The 21,054-nt window shown below is 51.7% G+C and overlaps 2 protein-coding genes across 5 annotated transcripts in view; both read right to left on the bottom strand.

Annotated features, from left to right (window-relative positions):
* The window catches only part of PLCG1 (phospholipase C gamma 1), a 49,187-nt gene extending 47,509 nt beyond the window's left edge, over positions 1 to 1,678 (bottom strand). For all 4 annotated transcript variants that reach the window (XM_075166350.1, XM_075166352.1, XM_075166351.1 and 1 more), the window contains exon 1: positions 1,396 to 1,678. In XM_075166350.1, coding sequence (XP_075022451.1) covers positions 1,396 to 1,597 — 202 coding nt within the window. In that variant the 5' untranslated portion in view covers positions 1,598 to 1,678. The remainder of the gene's footprint in view (positions 1 to 1,395) is intronic.
* Positions 1,679 to 8,025: 6,347 nt separating this feature from the next.
* Positions 8,026 to 21,054, bottom strand: part of TOP1 (DNA topoisomerase I) — a 69,040-nt gene continuing 56,011 nt past the window's right edge. The window contains exons 11-21 of the mRNA XM_075166349.1: positions 20,231 to 20,353; positions 18,576 to 18,763; positions 17,796 to 17,940; positions 16,574 to 16,717; positions 15,219 to 15,404; positions 13,543 to 13,611; positions 12,809 to 12,923; positions 11,984 to 12,111; positions 10,764 to 10,858; positions 9,826 to 9,975; positions 8,026 to 9,435 (exon numbers count right to left, since the gene is read on the bottom strand). Of these exons, the coding sequence (XP_075022450.1) occupies positions 9,333 to 9,435; positions 9,826 to 9,975; positions 10,764 to 10,858; positions 11,984 to 12,111; positions 12,809 to 12,923; positions 13,543 to 13,611; positions 15,219 to 15,404; positions 16,574 to 16,717; positions 17,796 to 17,940; positions 18,576 to 18,763; positions 20,231 to 20,353 (1,446 nt within the window). The 3' untranslated portion in view covers positions 8,026 to 9,332. The remainder of the gene's footprint in view (positions 9,436 to 9,825; positions 9,976 to 10,763; positions 10,859 to 11,983; positions 12,112 to 12,808; positions 12,924 to 13,542; positions 13,612 to 15,218; positions 15,405 to 16,573; positions 16,718 to 17,795; positions 17,941 to 18,575; positions 18,764 to 20,230; positions 20,354 to 21,054) is intronic.

The following is a 21,054-nucleotide window of genomic DNA, read 5'->3' as shown; positions in this document are numbered from 1 at the left end:
CTCAAAGCTCCCAGAAGCCACTCTGGGAAAGGTACGGGGGAGCTTCACGTCCCAGTGATGCTAACGGAGCCCAAAGCTCCTTCAAGATTTGCCTGGAGATGCTGCTGGGCAGAAGCTAGAGGACTCTAAGGGTCTTAAGGCAAATCAAAGCCCCAAACGGGAAGCACCAGCATTTTGTGGTCCTGCCACGGTGATATGACCATCATCTCCACCTCCTTTCTTCACCCGAGCCCCCTGGCAATACCAACAGCATCCAACCTTTCCACCCTGGGCCAGCAGCACTTGCCAGGAGAGACGACAACCCCTCCGCGGCCTCGCTGCGCCCCAGCCGCATCCCTCAAGGCGGGGAAGACCAGCACTAACGTGCCGCCGCGCCAAGGCCAGCACCAGGACTCACGTCACATCGCCTTCGTGCGCGTCCCCTCTTCCTCGCCTCCAGCATCGAACAGAGACGCTGTCCTCGCGCTGGTGCGCGTGGGGGCGGGAAAGGTAATTTAAGAGAAACAGCAGTAACCTTGGAAACCAACGCCGAGGTTAAAAGTTTCCCAGTGCGGGGCCTCCCTCCTCTCTCCCCCTTCCCACCCACCTCTGTGGTTTTACACTCACATTTCTTACGAATCTCTTCCCCTGCCCTCCTCGTGCTAGAGGTCCACATCACGCGCGGGAAACCGAAGCCAGCAGGCTGCTCTGCCCGTAACTGCGCCCACCGCGGCTAACAGGGTTTGCAGGACCCGGCCCTACGCTGACCGTGCTCCACCTGACCCTGCGCCTCCATCCAGGGGCAGATGCGCAAAGGGGAGAAGGAAGAGGAGGGAATTGCATTACAATATTTGGGGTTGTTTTTTCTGCTTTTTGCCCTTTCCGTTTCACCTCAGCTGTTGCTCCGAGATGCAACCCCAAAAGGGCTCAAACTAACCCTGCCTCCTTTTGAGGCTCCTTATGGCTTTTAGGAGCTGTTAGCCAAGGTACCACGCAGGAAAAGGCACCTAGTTTATCCCAGGGGAAGTCTGACGCCGAAGAGGGATGCAGAAAGTTGGGAGGCGGCGCTGGGGGCGGGGGCGGCCATGGCGGTACCCGGCCCGCGCATCCCCCGCTGCGGCCGGGGCCGGCCCCGGGCGGGGACACCGGACACCTTCTCCGCCACCCCGAGCTGCTGCGCGGGGAGATGCCGGGCACAGAGAGGCTGGGGCTTGCTTTTCTTTTTTATTTATTTTTCCCCCCTTTCCTCCTCCCCACCGAGCCTCCCGCCGCTTTCCGAGCCGGCGAACGGCGGCTCCCCGGGACGGCTCCGGCCGGGGCCGCCCCGCACCCATCGCCCCGAGGGATCCGCAGCCCTTTTCCTCCCCCTTCCTGCCCGGCTTTCCCAGCCGTCCCCGTCCCCCGCCCCGCACTCACCGGCCCCCTCGATCTTCTCGGAGCCGCGGCTCCAGGTGACCTGCCGCGTTTCCAGCTTCACCTGGAAAGTTTTCCGTTCGGGTCGCTGCGACTTTTTGGAGTAGAAGAGGGTCATGACGGTGCCCACCTCCAGGCTGCGGCAGAGGTGCGCTGCCTCCGCCTCGCTGGGCGCCCCGGGGCCGCTGCCCGGCCCGGCCGCCATCAGCGCCGCGAACAAAGGGGAGCGGGAGCGCCCGGAGCGCCGCCGCCGCGCTCAGCGCCGCCCGCCGCGCCCCATGCCCGCCCGCCGCCGGCTGCGGGAGGAGGAGGAGGAGGAGCGAGGAAGGAGGAGGGACGGGAAAGGGGCGGTGGCACGGGGCGGAGCCCCGCGCGGTGGGACGGGCGCGGGGCACGCGTGGGGTCCACGGGGGGCGCGCACCTCCCCCCCCAGCACGGCCCGCCTGGGGCGCTCCGCACCTCGCGTTCTGCCGACTGGGGGGTCTCGGGGTGCCAGCGCGCACCCCCGCGCTGTGGCACGCGTGGGGAGGGGAGGGGGTGGAGTGGACCCCTCGCGTGGTGCAGCACTGTGGGGGCTGAGTGCGGCCTGCATCCCACAGCTCGCGTGGGGTCCCAGTGCCTGGGGCACCGGGGGTACCCTGCACCCCACAGCACGTCTGAGGTACCGGGGGTACCCTGCACTCCACAGCACACCTGGGGCACCGGGGGTACCCTGCACCCCACATGCATGGCACACATAGGTCCTCGGTGTGCCACGCACCCCACAGCACAGGATACAACAAGGCCCTGGCACCCCACAGCACAGTTCGCGTGGGGTTCTGGGTGTGCAACGCACCTCAGGGATGCCGCATCCCCCAGCGCTGCATCCCATGGGCCAACACCCCAATGCACAGCCATGGGGCTGAGGGGCTCAGCCCCCCGAACCTCCCGCCACCACCCCGCATCCACCGTGGGGGCTGTGCAGGGTGAGTGGGCACGTGCAGAGATGCAGTCGTGAGCAGGGCACGGGCCAGGCCAGCAGCTGCTCCTGGGAGCCGCTCTCCTCTCCCTGCCCTCCCAGGGACATCCCCGGCCCTGCTGCGCTGGGACAGGCCAAGTGGGGTGGCTTTTCCTGGGAACAGTCCCCTCCGTTTGGCTGCTGCTGGCACCACGGCGTGGCTCCTCACCGGAGCCAGGCCTGAGCTGCCGCAGCTTCCTCCCCATAAATCACGGCCGGGCGCGTGCCGGCATGGGAAGCGGGACGGTGTTTGCAGGGTGGCCAGCGGCATCCCGTTCCCGAGGGATGTGTAGGGAGCCGGGGGTCGCAGGAGGCTTTCCAACCCTGCTCTGGCCCTGGCGGGAGACCACACAAAAGCGGGGTTAGCGAGGGGATAAGCGGTTGAATTGGGAAGTATTTCAGGTCGGTTTGCTCCATTCATGTGGTTAAAGCCTGCAATTTCCCTTTCTGCGCTGCTGACCTTCCTCCCCACCGCCCGGTGCCCTCCTCCCCATCAGGGCACCCCAGGGCGGGCTGTGTGCTGGGGCTGCCCTGGGCTGGCGACCGTGTCCCGGCTCCGGTGCAGACACCAAGACGCGGTGGCAAGCGCGGCCCTGCTGCTGGAGAACAGTGCAGGCAGGGATTTCCCACAGGGAGAGGTTGGAGGGGATGTACCTCTATATATAAATGTATAGATGCATTGGATTAAGAACCTAAACCTGCCCTTATAAAAATGACCAGCGTAGGACAGCACCGTGAGGGGTGACAAGATGCTGGGACCTGCTCAGCTAAGGCAGAGCGGCCGGCAGCCCGCCAGCGGGAGCCCCGAGGCGGTCAGGTGAGCCCGCAGCCATGGGTGCGGGACCCTCTGCCCCGCTCCCTCCGGGGTGGGCTGCCGCCGCTCCCGCCGGGGAAGTCGCTCCTTGCTTGTGTAACGGCCTCGCGCGGGACCGGCAGGAAGCAGCCGGCTCCCAGTGGTCTTAAAATAGCTGAGCATTATGGGCACACCCTTGTTTTTGAGGGCAAAACCTGAGAAGGGAGTGTGGCCATCGAAGAAACAAAAAAGGTAACTCCCTCACTCCCAAATGCCGCCTGTTCATGCTGACGGAGAGCACCCATCACGGCGTCTCCCCGGCCCTGGAGCCCTGGGTGGCCAGGTCATGGAGGCGGTGGTTTGCGATGAGGTGTCTGCGATGGATATTTTTTCTTCTCCAAGTTTGACTAATCACTTTTAGCCTTGCGTTAACTCTCTGTGTCCGCAATGCTGCACGCCGAGGAATTTCACAGTTTAATTTGACAGCATGCGAAACCGCTCTGCCAGCCTCGTTTGGTGGCCCCGGCTCCGGTACCGGCCAAGCTGCGGGCAATGGCCCCCGGCCCGTCAGGGCAGCAGGAACTTCCATCCCATTCCTATTACCTTGCCCCGCTCTGCCCTGCCCGGGCTTTGCTCCGCAGTGGGTCAGACACGTTTTGCTTTTGAAGAAATTCCCTAGATCCTGTTCATCATGCAGCGGCAGAGGGGGTGGGCTCTGCAAGTCTTCCCTTGCAAACACCTCTGGGAGAAGGGGTTTTCCCCTCCGTGCTGGCCCCAGCACCTGCGGGACCCCCACAGCCCCGAAGTGTGGGGTGCCGAACCCCCCCGTATCCTGTGGGATTCATGGAGCAGCTGCATCCTCTGCCCCGGAACAGGCAGCAGGCCAAGGGCCAGGCGACCTCCGGCTTAAGGACAGTCCCCAGCCTTGCTCAAGGGCTGGGGAGCAAAACCCAGGGAAACAAAACCCTGAGGCCACCCCAGGGTGGGTGCGGGGGGTCCCCGCAGCCCAGCATCCCTCTGACACCAGTGTCTGGGAATGGACGCGTCCCTCTCCCGCCCTGGGGACCGTGCGTTGAGAGGAGGTGCCCGATCCCCATCTGAGAGAGTACTCGGCATCTTGCAATCCCCCGAGAGACGCACCGCTCCGGGTTATTTATTCGTTCCCGTCTGTTCTGCGCTGCCTGCGGTGGGTAAACGAGAAACCAGCCCATGGGCTGAGAAAATCACCATCAGGGAAGAGCTTCCCCTGGTCCTGCAGGGAGCAGGAGCTGGAAAACCCACGGGGAACGTGGTGCCGAGCTACGTCCCGCCCCGGGGTGGTGTTAGCAGACACGGAGCAGCGCAAGGCGGTTTTTTTGCCGGGGATAGAAAGCAGACCCGCCTGGGGCCGCAGAGCCGCTGCGGATGCTGGCGCGGTGCCTGCCGCGTGCGGCGCGCTCGCCGAGGAGCTGGGGCGAAGCCGTGCCCGCAGGCAGGGCTGCCTCCCCCCGGCATCCTCCTGCCCCTTCCAGGCATTGCAAGATCCCTCTGGATTACAAACCGGCACCTGATGGGAAACCCGCTGCAGCTCCAGGTTCCCTGTCCCCGCTCCCTGATGTCACTAGGGGAGCACACACTTTTTTAATATCCTGAATTCACCTGGTTTCAATTTCCAACCCCTGAATCCCTAAGACTTCAAGGGGGATGGGGCTGCGTCCAGCGGGGTTTGCAGCCTCCCCTTGGCTGTCCATGGGCTCGCGACGCACAAGATCCTCTTTCAACCTAAATTTTGCCCCCTCTGCTGGTCACGTCACTGCTGCCTCAGTTTCCCTTGCTGCCAAACACAAGCCCTGGGGCAGGGCAGGAAAGCCGTACTGGGGTGGTGGCACTGGGGCAGGCGAGGAGCAGGCGCTGCAGCGGTGGGCTGCACAACGGGACGCGGCACGTTTCACGGCCATTTCTCTGTTTGCACAGTGAGTCAACGGGATCTGGGAATTCTCCATTTAAAGTGCGGGATGCGTGGTCCTGACCCCGCTGTGCCACAGGCAAAAATACAGATTAAATCCTCCTCAGCTCCCTGCCCGGGGCAGAGCCGGCGGGGGAGCGCCCGTGCTCCCGGCGTCCAGAGGGAGCCGAGTGCCTTTTCAAGGGCTGGTTTTGCACCGACATACTTCTCCCCTCCACTGACAGGGAGAGGCACAGCGCACTCCGGCCTGGGACATCAGCCCGGCCTCGCACCTCCAGGCAGAGCACGGCCCGAGAGCCACAACCCCCAGCCTGGCCGGGGGCACCCCGCCGCGCCCGCGGAGAAGGGGAGTCTGCTGGTAGCGATGGGGGATCCCCTGCGGGAGCACGTCCCTCCCCACTGCCTTCAACAGGGCAGGGGGAGAAGCACAGTTCCCTCAGCAGCGTAGGGTATGGGAATTTAATTCGGCCAGGTCTGAACGGGGAGAGGGAGGGCTGTATAAATAGAAAGGATATTTTTACGGGCTGCATTGTTCCAGGTTTGGGCAGGTCGGGAGCACAATGAGCCCCTTTCCCTCTCCGCTGGCATTTTCTCTGCTGCACCTTGGAAAGGCCCCAGAGAGTAACCGGTAACTCCTGCCAAAACCGCGAGTTTTCGCAGCCACAACAAAGCGCCTGAAAATATGGCGGGGGGCGGTGGGGAGCAGGAAGCCCTGCTCGGGGCTGGGGGGCTGAGAGGCCGCTGCTCCTGCGGCTGGCTGAGCCTGACCCCGCAGCCACCCTCGTGGGGTTTGGGAGCCCAGCAAGTGCTGCACCAGCATCGGGGTGCCTGGGAGGTGCTTGCGGAGGAGCCAGGGCCCGTGACTGCTCCAGGCTCCCCAAGGACACGGGGCCCTGGGCTGCTCTCCAGTGCCAGGGAGATGGATGCATCCATCAGCCTCATCGCCCGTGCCCCTGCCCAGCCTCCTGCCCTTCCCAGCCACGAGGGGAAGGAGAGGGTGCTGCTCCCACTCCGTCCTCCTCCCTGCAGAGGGCTGCGGGCTAATAAAAGGCAGCAGAGAAACCACGCCAGGAAGAGCAGCTCAGGTCTTACCACATCCCGCTGCTCTCAGCTGCACCGGGCAGGGGTTTTCCCGGGACCAAGTGAGAAGACAGCCCGCGGGAGGCAAAGCAAACCAGCGTTGAGGTGTGCTTGCACGGAAACCCAGAGTGACCACTGGTCAGGAAAGCATCTCCTTCCCGGCTGGGAGGAAGACAGGACCCCCCTCTGCCAGCAGCAGGCACCGCCAGCTCCTGGGGTCCATCATCTCTCCAGCAGGAGCCAAGGATCCCCAGCTTGTACGGCACAGGGGAGACCAGCCCCTGCCCTCAACCCCCCACCCTCCAGCTCCTTGTGCTGAGCAGTGCTTGGGCACCCAAGAGCAGCCCCGCTTCCCCGCAGCACCCTCGGCCCCCAGCACCCCGGAGCACCCCTGCACGCAGCTCCAGCCCCAGCCCCAGATCCCCTCTTTCCTCCGCAGCCTCCCCCGCCGTGCGAGCGGGAGCACTGGGCTGCGATTAACCTGCTTTTGGCTGGAGCGGGCACAGGGCTTCCAGGCTCCTGAGCACAGGCTGCAGCCTGGGCACAGAGATCGATGCAGAGAACGTTCCCATCAGCTACACGGAGTGAAGGAAAACCCACACGCTCACGATGCCCGCCCTTGTGCTTCCTGCTGCACCCGGCTGCAGCGTGTCCTGGCTCTCCTGGCAGCCTCTTCCAAGGAAGATGAGCTGACCACCACCTTGCCACAGGGGCCACCCGGGCCCAGACAAGCACCATCCCACCCCTTCTCCCTGCCAGAGGGCAGCCTGGCTGTGCTCCTCGCTCCTGCTGCCTCAGGTCACTTCCCGTTTCACTAAAGGAATGGCCTCCACTTCCAAGGATGCTTGGAAATACAAATGCAAAGCCACATTCCCCACGTTCCCACTAACTCACAAATGCAGCCAATGAGTCCCAGAAAGGATCTTCACCCGGCATCTGCAGCCGCTCCTCGGGTGAGGGAGGGCTCCCAGGCTTGCTGTGCAGGCTGCACACGGACAGGGCTCCAGCAGGGACCAAGCAGCTTCTTATTAGAAGGGAATAAAATCCTTCAGGCAGTTCCTGCTGGGGCTGGGAACAGGAACGGGGCAGCTCAGCGCCCAAAGAGCTTGGAGGGTCGGGCTGCTGATATTTAAGCGCATTACTCAAGGCGGTTTCCCCTGGGGGTGCACAAACCAACCCCGACAAGCACACTGCCCCGCGGGGAGCACCGATGGGGGATCTGGGAACCAGGCGAGCTGATGGAGCGCCTCGAGCGCCGGCGTTGATGTGAGCTCACGAGGAAGCAGCAGCAGGATCGCAGGCTGGCGGGACGGGCTGGTCAGCTCCCTGTGCCCCCAACCAGGGCTCCAAAACACCCCACGCTGTGATGCTGTAGGACCAACTCCTCCACTCACGGAGGGTCTGGCTACGTGACCATACCAACCTACCGCAGAGCCACCATGGCTCAACACAAGCCAGCAGCGATGAGTTACTGAAAGCCTTAGGGCAACACTAGCAGCTGTGGAAAGCATTACCCCTTCCAAAAGCCATGGCCAGGTGCTTCATTTCACATCCCTGGCACCGTCATGAACCCACATGCTCTCAACTCACCCCTGATGAAGACACAACCACTGGGTCAATCCCAACCCACCTGGCCCTTGCCATGGCCTCAACGTCCTCTGTGCAGCCCTGTTCAAACGAGAAAGGCTCACGCATCTCGCTATGGAGGCGGTGCTGCTGCACGGGGGCTGCAGAAACAACACGGTGCCAGGCCCACCATCTCCCCCCCGACCGAGGGGACCTCGTGGCCTGAGGTGAAAGAACACACAGACACCAACACTCAGTTAAGTTGTAGGAATTTATTTTAAATAACCTACAGTTGATTAAAAGGGAATTCATGATAAAAATAGAAGATACTTGTTGAGGAAAGGCTGCAGGAAATGGTCTTCGCACACACACTACGCTAACAATGCCTCTAAAACTAATGATTATAGCAAAAAAAGGTTTCACATTAAAATTCTGCTTTTTAATTTTTTAAAATTTTTTTACACAATTACAAAAGAAAAAATAAAAGCCCTAAAATCTTGATTATTTTCCTTTTTGGACCGATGCTCATTTCCCTCGAAATTTATTGACCTGTGAAACTTCTTTTTACACAATAAAATCTTTCAAGTAAAAGAGGGGAGTGGGGCTTAGAAAAAAAGGGGGGGAAAAAGGTAAAACAGTCTGACAAACCTAAAAAGTAGATATTCTTGAAGTGTACAGAGCGTGTTCAGAAGAAAGGGTGATGGGAATGTCATTTGTTGCCAATTTCACGTGTCCTCAAATTCCACACGCATCTCCCCATCACACGGCCCCCTCCCCCCACCCGCTCCCAAAATCTACACGATCTTTAAGATCAAGAAGAAAAAAAAGCTGTTTAAATATTTTAAAATAATTAAAAGAAATAAAAATTCACATTTAAAAAAGGAACACTCAAGTCAGGAGGCCGATTTCCCATCACGCTTTGCTCTGAACAAATGTGGTGGATATTTGTAATTCATGTTCCAATGCCACAACTGTTTCAAGTGACAAATTAAAAAAGATTTGGGTATTTCCATGACTATAGTGACAGCTATAACAGGTGCGTTGGGTTTCTTAAATTTTGTTTATTTGTTAAATTCTGAAATGGGGCAGGAGGGGGAGGGGAAGGGCAGGGGTTAAGGAGTCCATTTTCTATTAAAATATAGAAGTTATTGCAAAACCCTAACTGTAAAAACGCACCAATATAATTGGATTTTGTATACAGTAGCTAAAGATTCCCACGCTCTCAGTGTGATGGTGAATTTGCCTGGCGGAAGGTTGACAAATCCCCCATCCACTTGCCCTGCCTCAAGAGAAAAACCACACAAACCAGACAGCTAGAATTTGGATCTCTGAAACATTTTTAAATAAGTTGTCCATAGGACAACTGGCTCAGCTCCTTTAGGATATTTCCAGGTTATGCTTTCTGCAAGATGTTGGCTGTTTTATCTGATGCTCACTTGCCCCTTTCCTCCCCCTTCCCCAGCATCCAAGGACAAGTAAGGCTCACAGTTTATCAATCTCCCTAAAAACCAGGCTACTCCCCCTTTTTTTCCCATAAAATTCAGCTCATTAAAAACAGGTTAAAACTCATAGTCTTCCTCTGCCATGTCGATAGCCCAGGCAAATTTCTCTCGTTGGGTTTTGTTATAAATCTTCTCTATAGGAATTCCCCACTTCTTACACCTGCAGAAGAAGAGACGCTGTTAGAGTCAACACAGCACCGGCACTCAGCCCCTCGCTGTGCCGCAGAACTGCCCCGCTCTGCCCCAGCACCCTCCTAGCTCTGCTCCTTCGCAAGACACACCACCCAGCTGAGCGCGACCAGCCCCCCTGTGTTAGACCCCGCACGTTCTCCGACCCATCACCGGTGCTGGCTTTGGCTGCCATGTTACACTCGCCTCAAGAGACTCTCTTATAACTTCCTGAAACCATCTGAAGATATAAGGGAGGGCCACAGAGACAGAGGTCTCTGGCAGCACAGGGGCACTGCTGTCAGCCACAGCCCTTGTCTGCGAACTGCGGGACACAGATGAAGGGGTGGTTTCTTCCAGCAGACCCCAGGCAGATGCTTACCAAGCAACAGAGATCCTGGGATCCAGATAGTTGAGTTTGGAGGTGCCCAAAGCGATCTGCTTGTTCTCCTCCCTATCTGTAGCCTGAACCTCCAGCTTCATCAGTTGCTCCTCAATCCTCTGCACTGCTTTCTTCTTGCTCTCCACTGTCCTGGGGTGGGAAAGAATCAAAGCATTTAATGCCTAATGCCCTGCTGGGCTTGAGATGGCAGCACTGTGGGAACGCAAAGGAACTCTTGTTCAAGGTAAGCAATGCCACCAGCCACAAAGGGCAGCTGTGTCAGCACAGATGGTGACACAAAACACTCAGCACATGCAATTAAGAACTGACATTTTCAAAGAGGCAGAACAGAAATCTTAAGCAGCAGTTTTGCTTTAAAGGGTTGGAAGCAACAGCCTGAACTGTACTGATGCTACACCCACTTTAAAACCAGCCCATCCACCCCTCTGTAATAGTCATGCTGTGATTCTGCTTTCAGAGCTCCCTTAACTCAGCACCCCTGTGGCTATTCTGCAGAGCCCGCACAGAGTCAGAGTACATCGTCTGCACCGTGGGCTTCCAACAGAGCAGAGCAGAACCCAGAAAAGTGCACGTGCAATTGTGTAACTCCTGGCTCCCCATTAAGATGGCAATGCTGCACTGGATCCATCGCTCTGCTCTGCTTGGTCCCGGGCAGCAGGGTGGTTGAGCACTGGTTGATGCTCAGCTCAGACGGAGAAGAGACTAATGCTAGTGACCACGTCAGGAACTGCAGTGTCAGACTACCCTATAGTCCTTAGCTTGAAGGCCACTTCTTCATGCACAGAATAAAAAGGGGACAAGAAAGCCTGAGGAAGTCTTCCCAGATCACAGGCTGGGGAAACAGAACACAGGGTGAAGGACCCATTTGGAGCCGAGAGTACTGGGAGCACTGCACAGCCTGGTAACACCAGCCTTACTTTTTAGACTTCTCATCCCTCCGGACCTTGGCATCAGCTTTGGCGCTTTTCAGTTCTCTCCTGGCATCAGCTAACTGCTCCTTCTTGGCATCGATCTAGGAGAGGCAAAACCAGACGGCAGCACTGTGAACAAGCTGCTGACAACTGTGGCAGTCACCCCTGGGCAGCATGACCCAGGGAGTGAGTTTGTGACCACGTTCAGAATCTACCAGCACTCAGGCCCACTTCTGCAGAACAATTAGGCCACTGGCCTTTCAGTTTGCTGCAAAGCCTAGTGTGGTGAAATACTCCCCTCAGAAAATAGGGTCCCACTCGTTTCCAAAGACAAGGTGACACTGGGAGCTTTCTCACACTGCTACAACCAAGCAATCAAAGGAATTGGCTTGGCCTGGGACTGGCCAACAGCCCTTCCAGGCAGCTTGTCCACCTCCACTGTATCCCACCAGTACCAACTCTCTGATGGTAACATGGAAGAATGATCCCTGTTCCCTCAGCAGGAATCAGTTCTTGCCCCAAATCCTACAGGCTGAAAGCTGTTAAGGCTTCAGGCAGTTCTTCTCCAGTAAGTTTAGGATTCAGGGAGATTTAGCATTTTGCAGCCCCTGTTCAACCATTCCCCTTAAACATCCCCCAAGCTCTAAGATCTAGGGTGAAGGCAGCCATGTTAGGTGTTACAGAAGCAGGGGACACTGCAGTGCCAAACCAGAAGTCCTTATTGTGAAGGTTATTCTAAAGCCAGACCAGGAACAGACCTAACCCCTTTGGACCTCATGGCCTTCACCAGAAACAATCTGCAAAGGAAGAGGTCAAGTCAGAGGGGCATAATGTACCATGTACACAGCCTGCACTGACAGTGGCCTGGGATTCACGCAACAGGAGTGGATGCCCACTCTGGGTTCTTTAGGGGACACAAATCAGAGCTAGAGACTGCTGCTCTGAAGTTTCGATGGCAGCAGAACACATAGCTATGGGATGAAGGGCAGATAAAAAAGGTCTGGTCTTGGTCTTTACAAGTAAAAGACGACTCAGACTGAAAGGTGTCCCTTTCAGCTCACTACTCCTCTCCAAGCAGGCCCATCTCTGAGGCAGCACTAACCAACTCCTGACAGAGAAAAGCAGGCTCTGCTTCCATTTCACCCCAAGTGAAAGGAAACGTGACTCCCGAGATGCAGCACTTGGAGCCCTGCCCCGACCCAAGAGCTGGGCATGGGTGGGGGTACCTTGCTCTGCAGGTTCATCATGGACTTCTCAAAGGTTTTCGGCGGAGCCCTCTGGTGGTTACACAAAATGGCAACCGCTCTGTTGGCACGGTTATAGGAAAGGATCTTCGCTGGGATGTTGTCGTCCGCTGCAAAGTACAAGAAAGTGGTGAACAAGTGGGTTCTCCAGGGCTGTGCAGCCCCAGCCAGTGTCCCACCAACTCTGCAAGCTCACAGTCACTGCAGAAGTGACCTTCCCCTCTGACGGGCCAGTCTCAACACTGCCCTCTAATTACAGTCTTAAGAGCCTGACCACTTCCACCCTGGGCCCTAACTCTTTCTGGGACTGTTCCTTCAATAGCAACAAAACACCATTTGCCACTCAAGAGAGGGGAAGCACATCCATGCTCAGAGCAGAGGATAGCAAGACCATACTGATCAAGACACTGTTGGGCTTTACAGATCCAACGTGCCCACTTTGTGAACGAGCAGCCAAGAAACATGGGGCTGTTAGAGATGCATCTGCCTTGCCTGCCACCTATAGCACTTTACAATTAACAGAAAGCAAATAAGAGATTTGGTAAAGGACAGGCATGAACTAGCAGGCACACCTCGGTGTGCTCACAAGTCAGCTCTGCCCTGCCGCAGTGCTGGGCTGCTCAACTACCCCAAAAGATTGTCCGGCAGCAGATTTTTTGTCAGACCTCAGCTGTCTGACATTTGCGCTGGGGGAACTGCAACGAGGAAGTGGGGTACAGATACAAGACTTGCAGCTAAGCCAAGGAAGCCAGGTCTGTATTGCAGGATAAGATCTGTTCCCCTCACAGTTTCAAGGACAAGACTTACGATTAGTGAGCTCCTTGAGCTGCTGCTGTAGCGTGATGGAGGCATTGTAAGTACGGAATACCTTGGCTGTCAGTCCCTCCATAAGGTCTTGAAGGTGTTTATTTAAGATACTGGTCTAAGGAAGCAGAAAGGAGATGACAGTTAGCACTAGAATTCACCACAGCATTTGTGAAATCTCTGGACACATGGCTGACGAAGACATGCAACTCACAGCTGAAGCCTAGTGACCTGACCACAACAGAATGGCCACAACATTACCAAAACCACAGGAAAAGTGAAGAAAAAACCAACAAGTATTAGACTGGTGTCAAGTACCACAAGTGGTCAAAAAAGTTTTCTTCAGTGTGGAGGGTTTGGTTCCCAACAGGTAAAAATGTGCCTGTCCCACCCCAGGGAAGGTGCCTGAACCACCACAGTGCTCCCATAGAGCCAAATGTGCAGATGGGGATGGCATCTAAAAATCTGTCACCTCACACAATCATCTTCTCTGAACTCTGAAAAAACCTCCCCAAGTCAGAGCCAGAAAGGCTCACCAAGACCAAAGCCCATCGCTTCAGGAACCTGCAGGCACAGAGGACAATACAGACACCAGATTGAGATAGACTCTCACTGCTTTTAGGCCGTTCAGGCCAGCTCTGGAAGAAAATTGCCACTGGAACCATTTCTGAACATTGCCTGATGCAGAGCGAGCCTGTTCATCTACCACCATCCCTCACCATTAACTATGTGCTTACATTGAGGCGGTCAAAGAGGTCATCCTCAGGCTGCTTGTTCTCCATGAACAGCTGAAGATTCTTAAACACCTGCAGGAAAAGCAAACCGGTAACTTCAGGCATACAGACCAGACAGCACTGGGTAGCAGTAATACATAAGGAAGCAATACTGCCAGGGAGCCACTTAAACTGTTTTCAGGCAACAGTGACGATGCTGGATGTTACTTCCCAGCAGGCAGAGATCCATCTCTCAATACAATGCTTGTGTTGAAGGTTCCTCCCCAGCAACAGGAGTGCTGAGCATTCAATGCCCTTTATCCTCATCCTTTAGATCAAGATTGCAGGAGACCTGATTCTACTCTGGCTTAGCTGCCTAACAGAGGCAGAGACCCCAGAGCTACCACCCTTCCCTTATTCTCCATCATTACTCTGGCCAAAGAGACCCTTGAGCCATTTCCCATGGAGTGAAGCTACCAAAAACCAACCCTTCTCATTGCTGCATTAAACGTTTCATACAGTTCCATCCCAAACAAGTCTCACTGCGGCAAGGAGAATAATCAAAGCATCTTTGATTATACAGAGACCACAAATCCCAGCTCTGTGTGCTCCAAATCCCCAGTTCGCAGCTTCTCAACACCACACATTCTTCTTCTATAGACACCTAATATAGAAAGATTTCTAGTTCCACAATAATCAATTCCCCATTGTAAGCACTGAAGAAGGGACACCAAGAGATACCAACACCAATAAATTTAAACAGGAAAAATGTTTTCTTCTTTAAACAAGGAAGTAAGAATTCCAGTACATACTCATTTCTATAGCAGCCATAGTTTGGTTTTTCCAGTTGTTTTGCTCCCCAAGAGGCCAACATTTACTGCTGATTGTCATTACAATTACCACAGTATTATACATGCGGTATCTAACATACTGTGCTGACTGAAGAGCAGTGGGCTAGTTGTATAGCTGTTACACCCACAAAAATAAAAGTATTTTTGGATAGTGCCCTCCAGGTTCACACTGCTGGATGGGGATTTATTCTGGAATGAGGTCAAGATCACAGCAGATTTGAAACTGGTGGATGACAAAGAAATAAAGGAATTAACATTGCCTGGGAAAGAAGTCTTGGTTGGTAGATACCCAGGTTCATAGGTCAGAAGTATCAGTGCACCTACTCCGTATGCTCTGGAGCACCCAAGATCAAGACCTACCTCAGTGAGGGCTCAGCTCCAACACGAACAAAACCACTATGACAGAGGAGCTAGTATCATGAAAGGCCAAGTCGAACTGCTGCTTTCACAGTGCCATCCAGCACTGTATTTCAGAACCTTTTATGCTTTTACTTGTCATGTGGGCCTAGGACTCTACCATCTACAGGTGACAAAACTGACTCTGCAGACGAGAACGAGACCCAAGAAACTCATCTAACATAGCTGTCACAGTTATGTTATGCCAACTCCTGACACTGAGACCACAGGGAAGAGCAGTAAGATGTTTAAATATCTCATCTGCTAGGTTATGTCACACCACCAGCAGCCTTATCTTCCATGGCACTGCCAATAAAAAGAAGAACATTAACTGACTTATTTTCTGGCTAGGCATCTGACCAGTGACGAAGCACCCTGTTATTGCTGTCAAAACTGTGTTGACCACATTTTTCTGCAATTCAGTCTGTGTATGTGTTTGTGGAGATGCCTTACCCTCTTCTCAACAGGGACTTTGTTGTAGTATCGGATGGAATCTTTTCCGAGGAAGTCGAACTCAACCACGTATTCCTGGCCGTCCAGTTCAGGATGCAGCTTGATATGTTCTACTCTCAGGGAGCAGCAGCCCACGGTGTCAGCTGTCTCTCCTTCTTCCTTTTCATTACCAGCTCTCAGGGCAAGCTACATTTATATCAAAACAAGAGAGGTAAGCATTTCAAACCATCCCAGTAATGTATAGATGCTGGAAATTTTCAGACACTGGCCTAGAATCAGCAGTGTCCATAGAAGAAGAGAAAGGGAGAAAATGCATTTGAGTGGATAAAATTGACACTTACAAAATTCTAATACAACCAACCTTAATTTCTCTTGAAATAACCCTACACTAAAGCCACAAATCTACCAATCTACCAGAATACCTCATTTTTTTTTAAGAGAAGTTTAAAGCAAGATGTTTTACCAACTTTCGCTCATTAAGTAACTCAAACTGTAAGACAGTCCTCACTAATGGAAATCCATTTCAAAACATTTGGTATTTTTTAAAAATCAAACTGACTTCCATGTGAACTCAACCTGATACAAAATCATAAAGTTCAGTTGTTCATCTTCTATGATCCTACCTCTTCACTGCACGCTAAATAAATACACTTTAAATAGCACATAGGACACTTCGGCTTATATAAATAATCTAAAGGCTACATTTGGCTGCAAAAAATTTGTTTTAACAGCACTGGCTAAACCAATTTCTGATTTTTGAAGAAAAACCTTCAGTGTTCATATGAAACCACAATTACTCAAATCAAGGTTCCCTGGTTTACACCGAACCATTCTGAACAAAACCTGTCAATTTAGTTGGTCAAGACACCAGACACTACTAGGGCAACAGTTCTCTGGGAACTGGTTTTAAGTAGCTTTAGGTGCATCAATACAACTGCAGTTTTCTTTATGCTGTGGTGAAAAAATTAGCATAATTATGAAACCTCCTAACTGTGACCTCAAACTAAAGAGGTGTCAAACCAGCAGAAATTCCTAGCAGGAAAACTAAAACAGCTGGAGACAAAAGGCCCGCACAAACTTCCCAGTAATCCAACTGGGTGATTCTGGAACTAGGCTGTGAATTTTGCCTGAGCTAAAACAATGCTGCCTGAAATAGCCATGTTCAGTACAATAGTTTATTGCTCTGGATTCCAGGTAATGGGAAGGAAAAGGAGATCAGAGCCTGCCCACCAGGAAGTCTCAGGATACCTTAGTAACTGGGCTCAATTCTGCCTTAGGAACAGACACACAGCATTCCTGAGTATTCCCAGCAGGACAGGAAAGGTGAGAGGAGTGTGCTGGGGTATGAGCCTTACTTTATCAATGAAGTACAGTGCCACAGCCCTCTGCCGTACTTTCATCTCTTTGGATTTCCAGTCTTCTCGATATTGATTTCGGATTTTATCTACACACTTCTTCAACCTCCGAGCTGTCTCATACTTCTGCCAGTCCTTCTCACCCTGCAGAGGAAGTTGGAATAGAGTCAGCATCAGAAAGGAGGCAAAGGACAGTTCCAATTTGCATCTCAAGGCTTTGCAAGCCTGTGTGTGGCAAATGGTCTCACTGTACAAAAGCACTGAGATTTTGCTGCTGAACAGCTCAGCTTCAAACTATGCTGCCACGCAGCTGTAGGTAATTCAGATTTCCATGATATTAAACGCTTCCATGGAAGCAACTATAAAGACACAAAAGATACTGTCTACCATGCTTCTCAACATATAAATGGTTTCCTCTGCTTTATTCAAATGACACTTATGTTCTTTCAGCTGTGTAATTAAACACCCATAAAACGTAAAAGCAACATCAACAGTTCATCATCATTATTATATATTCAAGCCATGGCAAAAAGAGGGCATGAATTCACAAGGAACAGAGATTTTTCCTCGGTACTTGTAGGACAAACCCCTTGTTTCCAATCCAGGAAAAAACCTCTTAAAAAAAAAAAAAAGACTTAATGAGAAGAACTTAAATCCTACCCCTGAAACTGAAGGCTATTTATCTTTCAATAGGTTTATCATTGCTTTTATGGAATCGATCCATTGACTGGTTATTTGCTCCCACAGCAGGGTTTGTTTTCCTTCAGCCATAAGCTCCTTACCAGCCTTCTCAGCCAGTAGCCTGGCCACATTTTTAATTTTACAATTGACTAATTAGCAACCCATGGTTAGAACTTCACTACATGACCAGGCAGGGGAAGTTAGGGCCAAAAGCAGATAAAATATCCACCAGAGTAAGTCTGTTCATGGATAAATTGCTTCCTTTTAGGTTTACACAGAGTAAAGGATTCCTACCAGGAATTGCAGAGTGATGTTTTTCAATAGACATTTTCCAGATTTTATCCGCTCTCCTGTGCGGCAATTGTATTCTTTCTTTTCAAGGGGAACAGAAGAACAGAAACTTTCCTATGTTTTTCAGTCAGTGTAGGATGAAATAGCAAGACAGCTTTACTTCCTCTCTCTCTCCTAGCCAACGGCTACGTTTGCTTCTTGGAGACATGACCAGTAAGATTTTTTTTTTTTTTTTTAAGCAGATCTTTACCTTAATTCTTGAGCTAGGGTTCAACATGATGTATTTGATAGAGCCTTGGATGTTCTCAGTCCATGACACTAGCCAGGTAACCTTGTTATCATGCCGGACCTCCTTCCATTTGTGTCCTGGTGGAGGGGGAGGGATCTTGGAATCCCTGCAGAGAATTACCAAACAGCAAATAAAAACTATTTAAATCCCACGGCATCAAAACAGAGAAAGTAATGAATACCTTCACACAAAGAAAGCACAGGGAAAGAAACTGAGGCAACATAACTGTGTATTTCCACAAACAGGAAATCAAGTGAATCAAAGTGAACAGTCAAAGATCAGAAATGTAACTGCTATCAATATGCATCTGCTGAAGAATTATACCACATGTGGGAACACACCCATTGCTAGGACCAGCTTTGATTTGTGGACACTGCAATAGTGTGGACACTTATCAGGACAAGACTGAAGAGAAGCCCACCAAACCTTAGCCTTCAACATCAAGGAAGACAAAGTAGGGCAACCTACCTAGAAGAAAATTAATTTCTGGCAATACTAGCAGGAAAGACTGTTTAAGCAGATGTAGGCTGCAGGCATGAGGAAGAAAATATGTTGACAAAGTTCTACATGAAACCCTTGTTCAGTCTTTGCTTATATGACTCAGTTTCTTATCCATGTAAGAATAAGATAAGCAGCATGTGTATTTCTACATGCTTGAATTATCAACCTATACAGGATTTTAAAAAAAGAAGCTATCCTATCTAGAAAGCAAAGCCAAGGTGTGAAGCATCCAGTGCTCACTTGCTGCAGTTAATGATGATGTCTTCTGGCATGATGCGTCTCTTCAACATGCCCATTTTGGGATGGTTCCCACGACCTCGGAAGAGACCTGGGGGTTCAATCTTAAAGTTGGCAATCCTCTCCTTGTGGTTGTCCATCACGCAGTAACCATATTCCTTCAATAGCCGCTCATTCTCCTCTTTGATTTTCTGGAAAAAAACAAAAGCAAAGGTGATATGGTATACCCAACACCACACACATCTCTTAAATGCCAAGACTTAGAAAATTTTTATATTTGCACCACACTAATGCTCAAGACCCAACTCAAAACCAGACCCCCATCATGCCAAGTGCTGTATCAACACACAGAGCAGCAGACTGCTGCCCAGAAAAGCATTCATAAAATGCAAGCAGCACAAAAAAAACTGGAAAAAGGAAAAGAATGTGCAAAAATTTTCTTAAAACTCGTATTTGAGGGAAACAGATTAGGGCTGGTGAAGACAGCTACAATTTTGCCACAATAGAGGCATTTACCCTCTATCTACATACCATAGCTACAAGGGCAGCCCCAGCACAGTACTGCTGCTTTATAGTCCATATTCATTTGACATCCACCGGACTTTACATCTTGTTGTTTATGTATAAAAACTCAGACTTCTGTGTTTGAACTCAGCATCAGAAAGCAGGCAGAGGAATGTCTCTAGTCTGCTGCATGTCAAGCCTGTGTCAGCAAATGGTCTCATAAGCAGAACAGCCTCCTAACTAAAAATGTGCTGAGATTTCACTGCATACTTCTGTGCTTGAACTCTAATTATATGGAAGGAAAAATAAAAACACTGCAGCCCAAAATAAAACATCTGACCCACAGACAGCACTGGTGCGCCAGCTAAGAAACTAGCAGAAAAAGCCAATTCTGCTCCATTGTAATAGCTACCACGGATGGAAACTAAGAAGGGCTCACCCACATGTTTATCAAATGGAAACAGCAATAAGACACGGGCTCTCTATTTTGGTGGAGTCCCTCTGACCCCAAAGGCCACAGTTCCAAGCTACCAGGCCCCTCACTCAAAGGACAATTACTGTAGCATTGCAAAAGATCAACTGAGAACTTGGTGCAAGTTTCCAACTTCCATTGCAGTACGTCTCAGTCATCTAAAAACTATTTAATCTCTCCCCACAAGCCACTGTAGCCACACTACTGGAAAATAAAGTTCATTTTTTATTCAGAAAGCTACATTACCTGATATTTAAGATTTGTTCTCTCATTTTATTCCCTAATTTCATTGCTGCATCCCTTCCACCATCTCCAGTATTGCCCTCCAAACCCAAGGAGCTTCTAAAATGAAAAGCTATCCTTAACTGAGTACCTACTGCTCATATTGGCCAGGGACCGGGGCTCCCATGGAGGTAGCACCTCTGATTCTCTTTATTTACTCAAGCAGGATCAGGAGCCCTATCAATATCATTTTAAGTCAGGATGAAGATTCAGCTGTAAACACAGTGCTCTGCTCTACCTGAGCTGCACAGTAAAGATTCCTACAGTTAACATGACAGTAGTAATTCGAAAGCTAGTAAACACTGACTTATAAATGACAAGGCAGGCAGGGAAATGATTACACAAAGATGTTTACAAGCCAGCTAAGAATCAAGAAGTCTCCTAGAATTCCCCCTGGTACCTGTTTTTCCTCCTTGGACATCTGTTTCCTAGCTTCCGTCTGAGCTTTGAAATACTGGCTCATGTGGGTGAAGTCACACTTGCTGAGGTTGGTGATAGTGCTCTTCTCTTCAGAGGTCATTTCCTTGCAGAAAGAAAGTAGCGCCTTAAGTTTTCATACATAGTAAGTTTTCATGCATAGTAGAGCTTACCCTACCCCAGGAAGTTTAAACAGGAACAATAGACAGGCTCTCACAATAAACCCCCAAGAATCCCCAAATTCTTGCACATGCTCACTCCAGCTAAGGTCAAAGACAAAAGGACAAGCAGAGCCTACGGAGTGCTGGCCTTTCAGCGGTCTGACCTCTGCAAGCGCTGGCAATGCTGTACCACCTCCCAAAGCACTCCCACACTGAACAGTGGCTGGGACTGTTGAGGGATAGGAAGAAAAATCCAGTAACCCATTTAGGAAAACTGCATCAATTGATCTAAAGGTTTGATCTTACAGCTGATAAGCTGACTGAGGCAAAGTTCTGAGTTTTAGGTCTTTGGAAGGGGTTTTCTCCTAATATAAAGATGGCTCTTTAACAAGGCATATAACAGTCAGATCAGCTATACCCCATCATTCTATAACAAGCAAATTTGGTTGGTAGAAGTCTGACTTTGTTGGTTTAGAAAGATATTTATGACAGGGTCCTTCCTGGTGAAACTACAGGATAAACTGGAAATTTCACGGCTACAATCTGAGGCAGCTTTTAGATGCCTCAAGCTGACTTTCCTGTGCATGGAACAGTAGCCCCTTTTCACTGCCCAGTGCCAAGGAGACACTGGCCATGCCTGCAGTCA

The sequence above is a fragment of the Calonectris borealis genome, chromosome 17, assembly GCF_964195595.1.
Source record: "Calonectris borealis chromosome 17, bCalBor7.hap1.2, whole genome shotgun sequence".
In the NCBI taxonomy this organism is placed as follows: Eukaryota; Metazoa; Chordata; class Aves; order Procellariiformes; family Procellariidae; genus Calonectris; species Calonectris borealis.
This window is presented reverse-complemented; position numbering and strand designations above follow the sequence as displayed.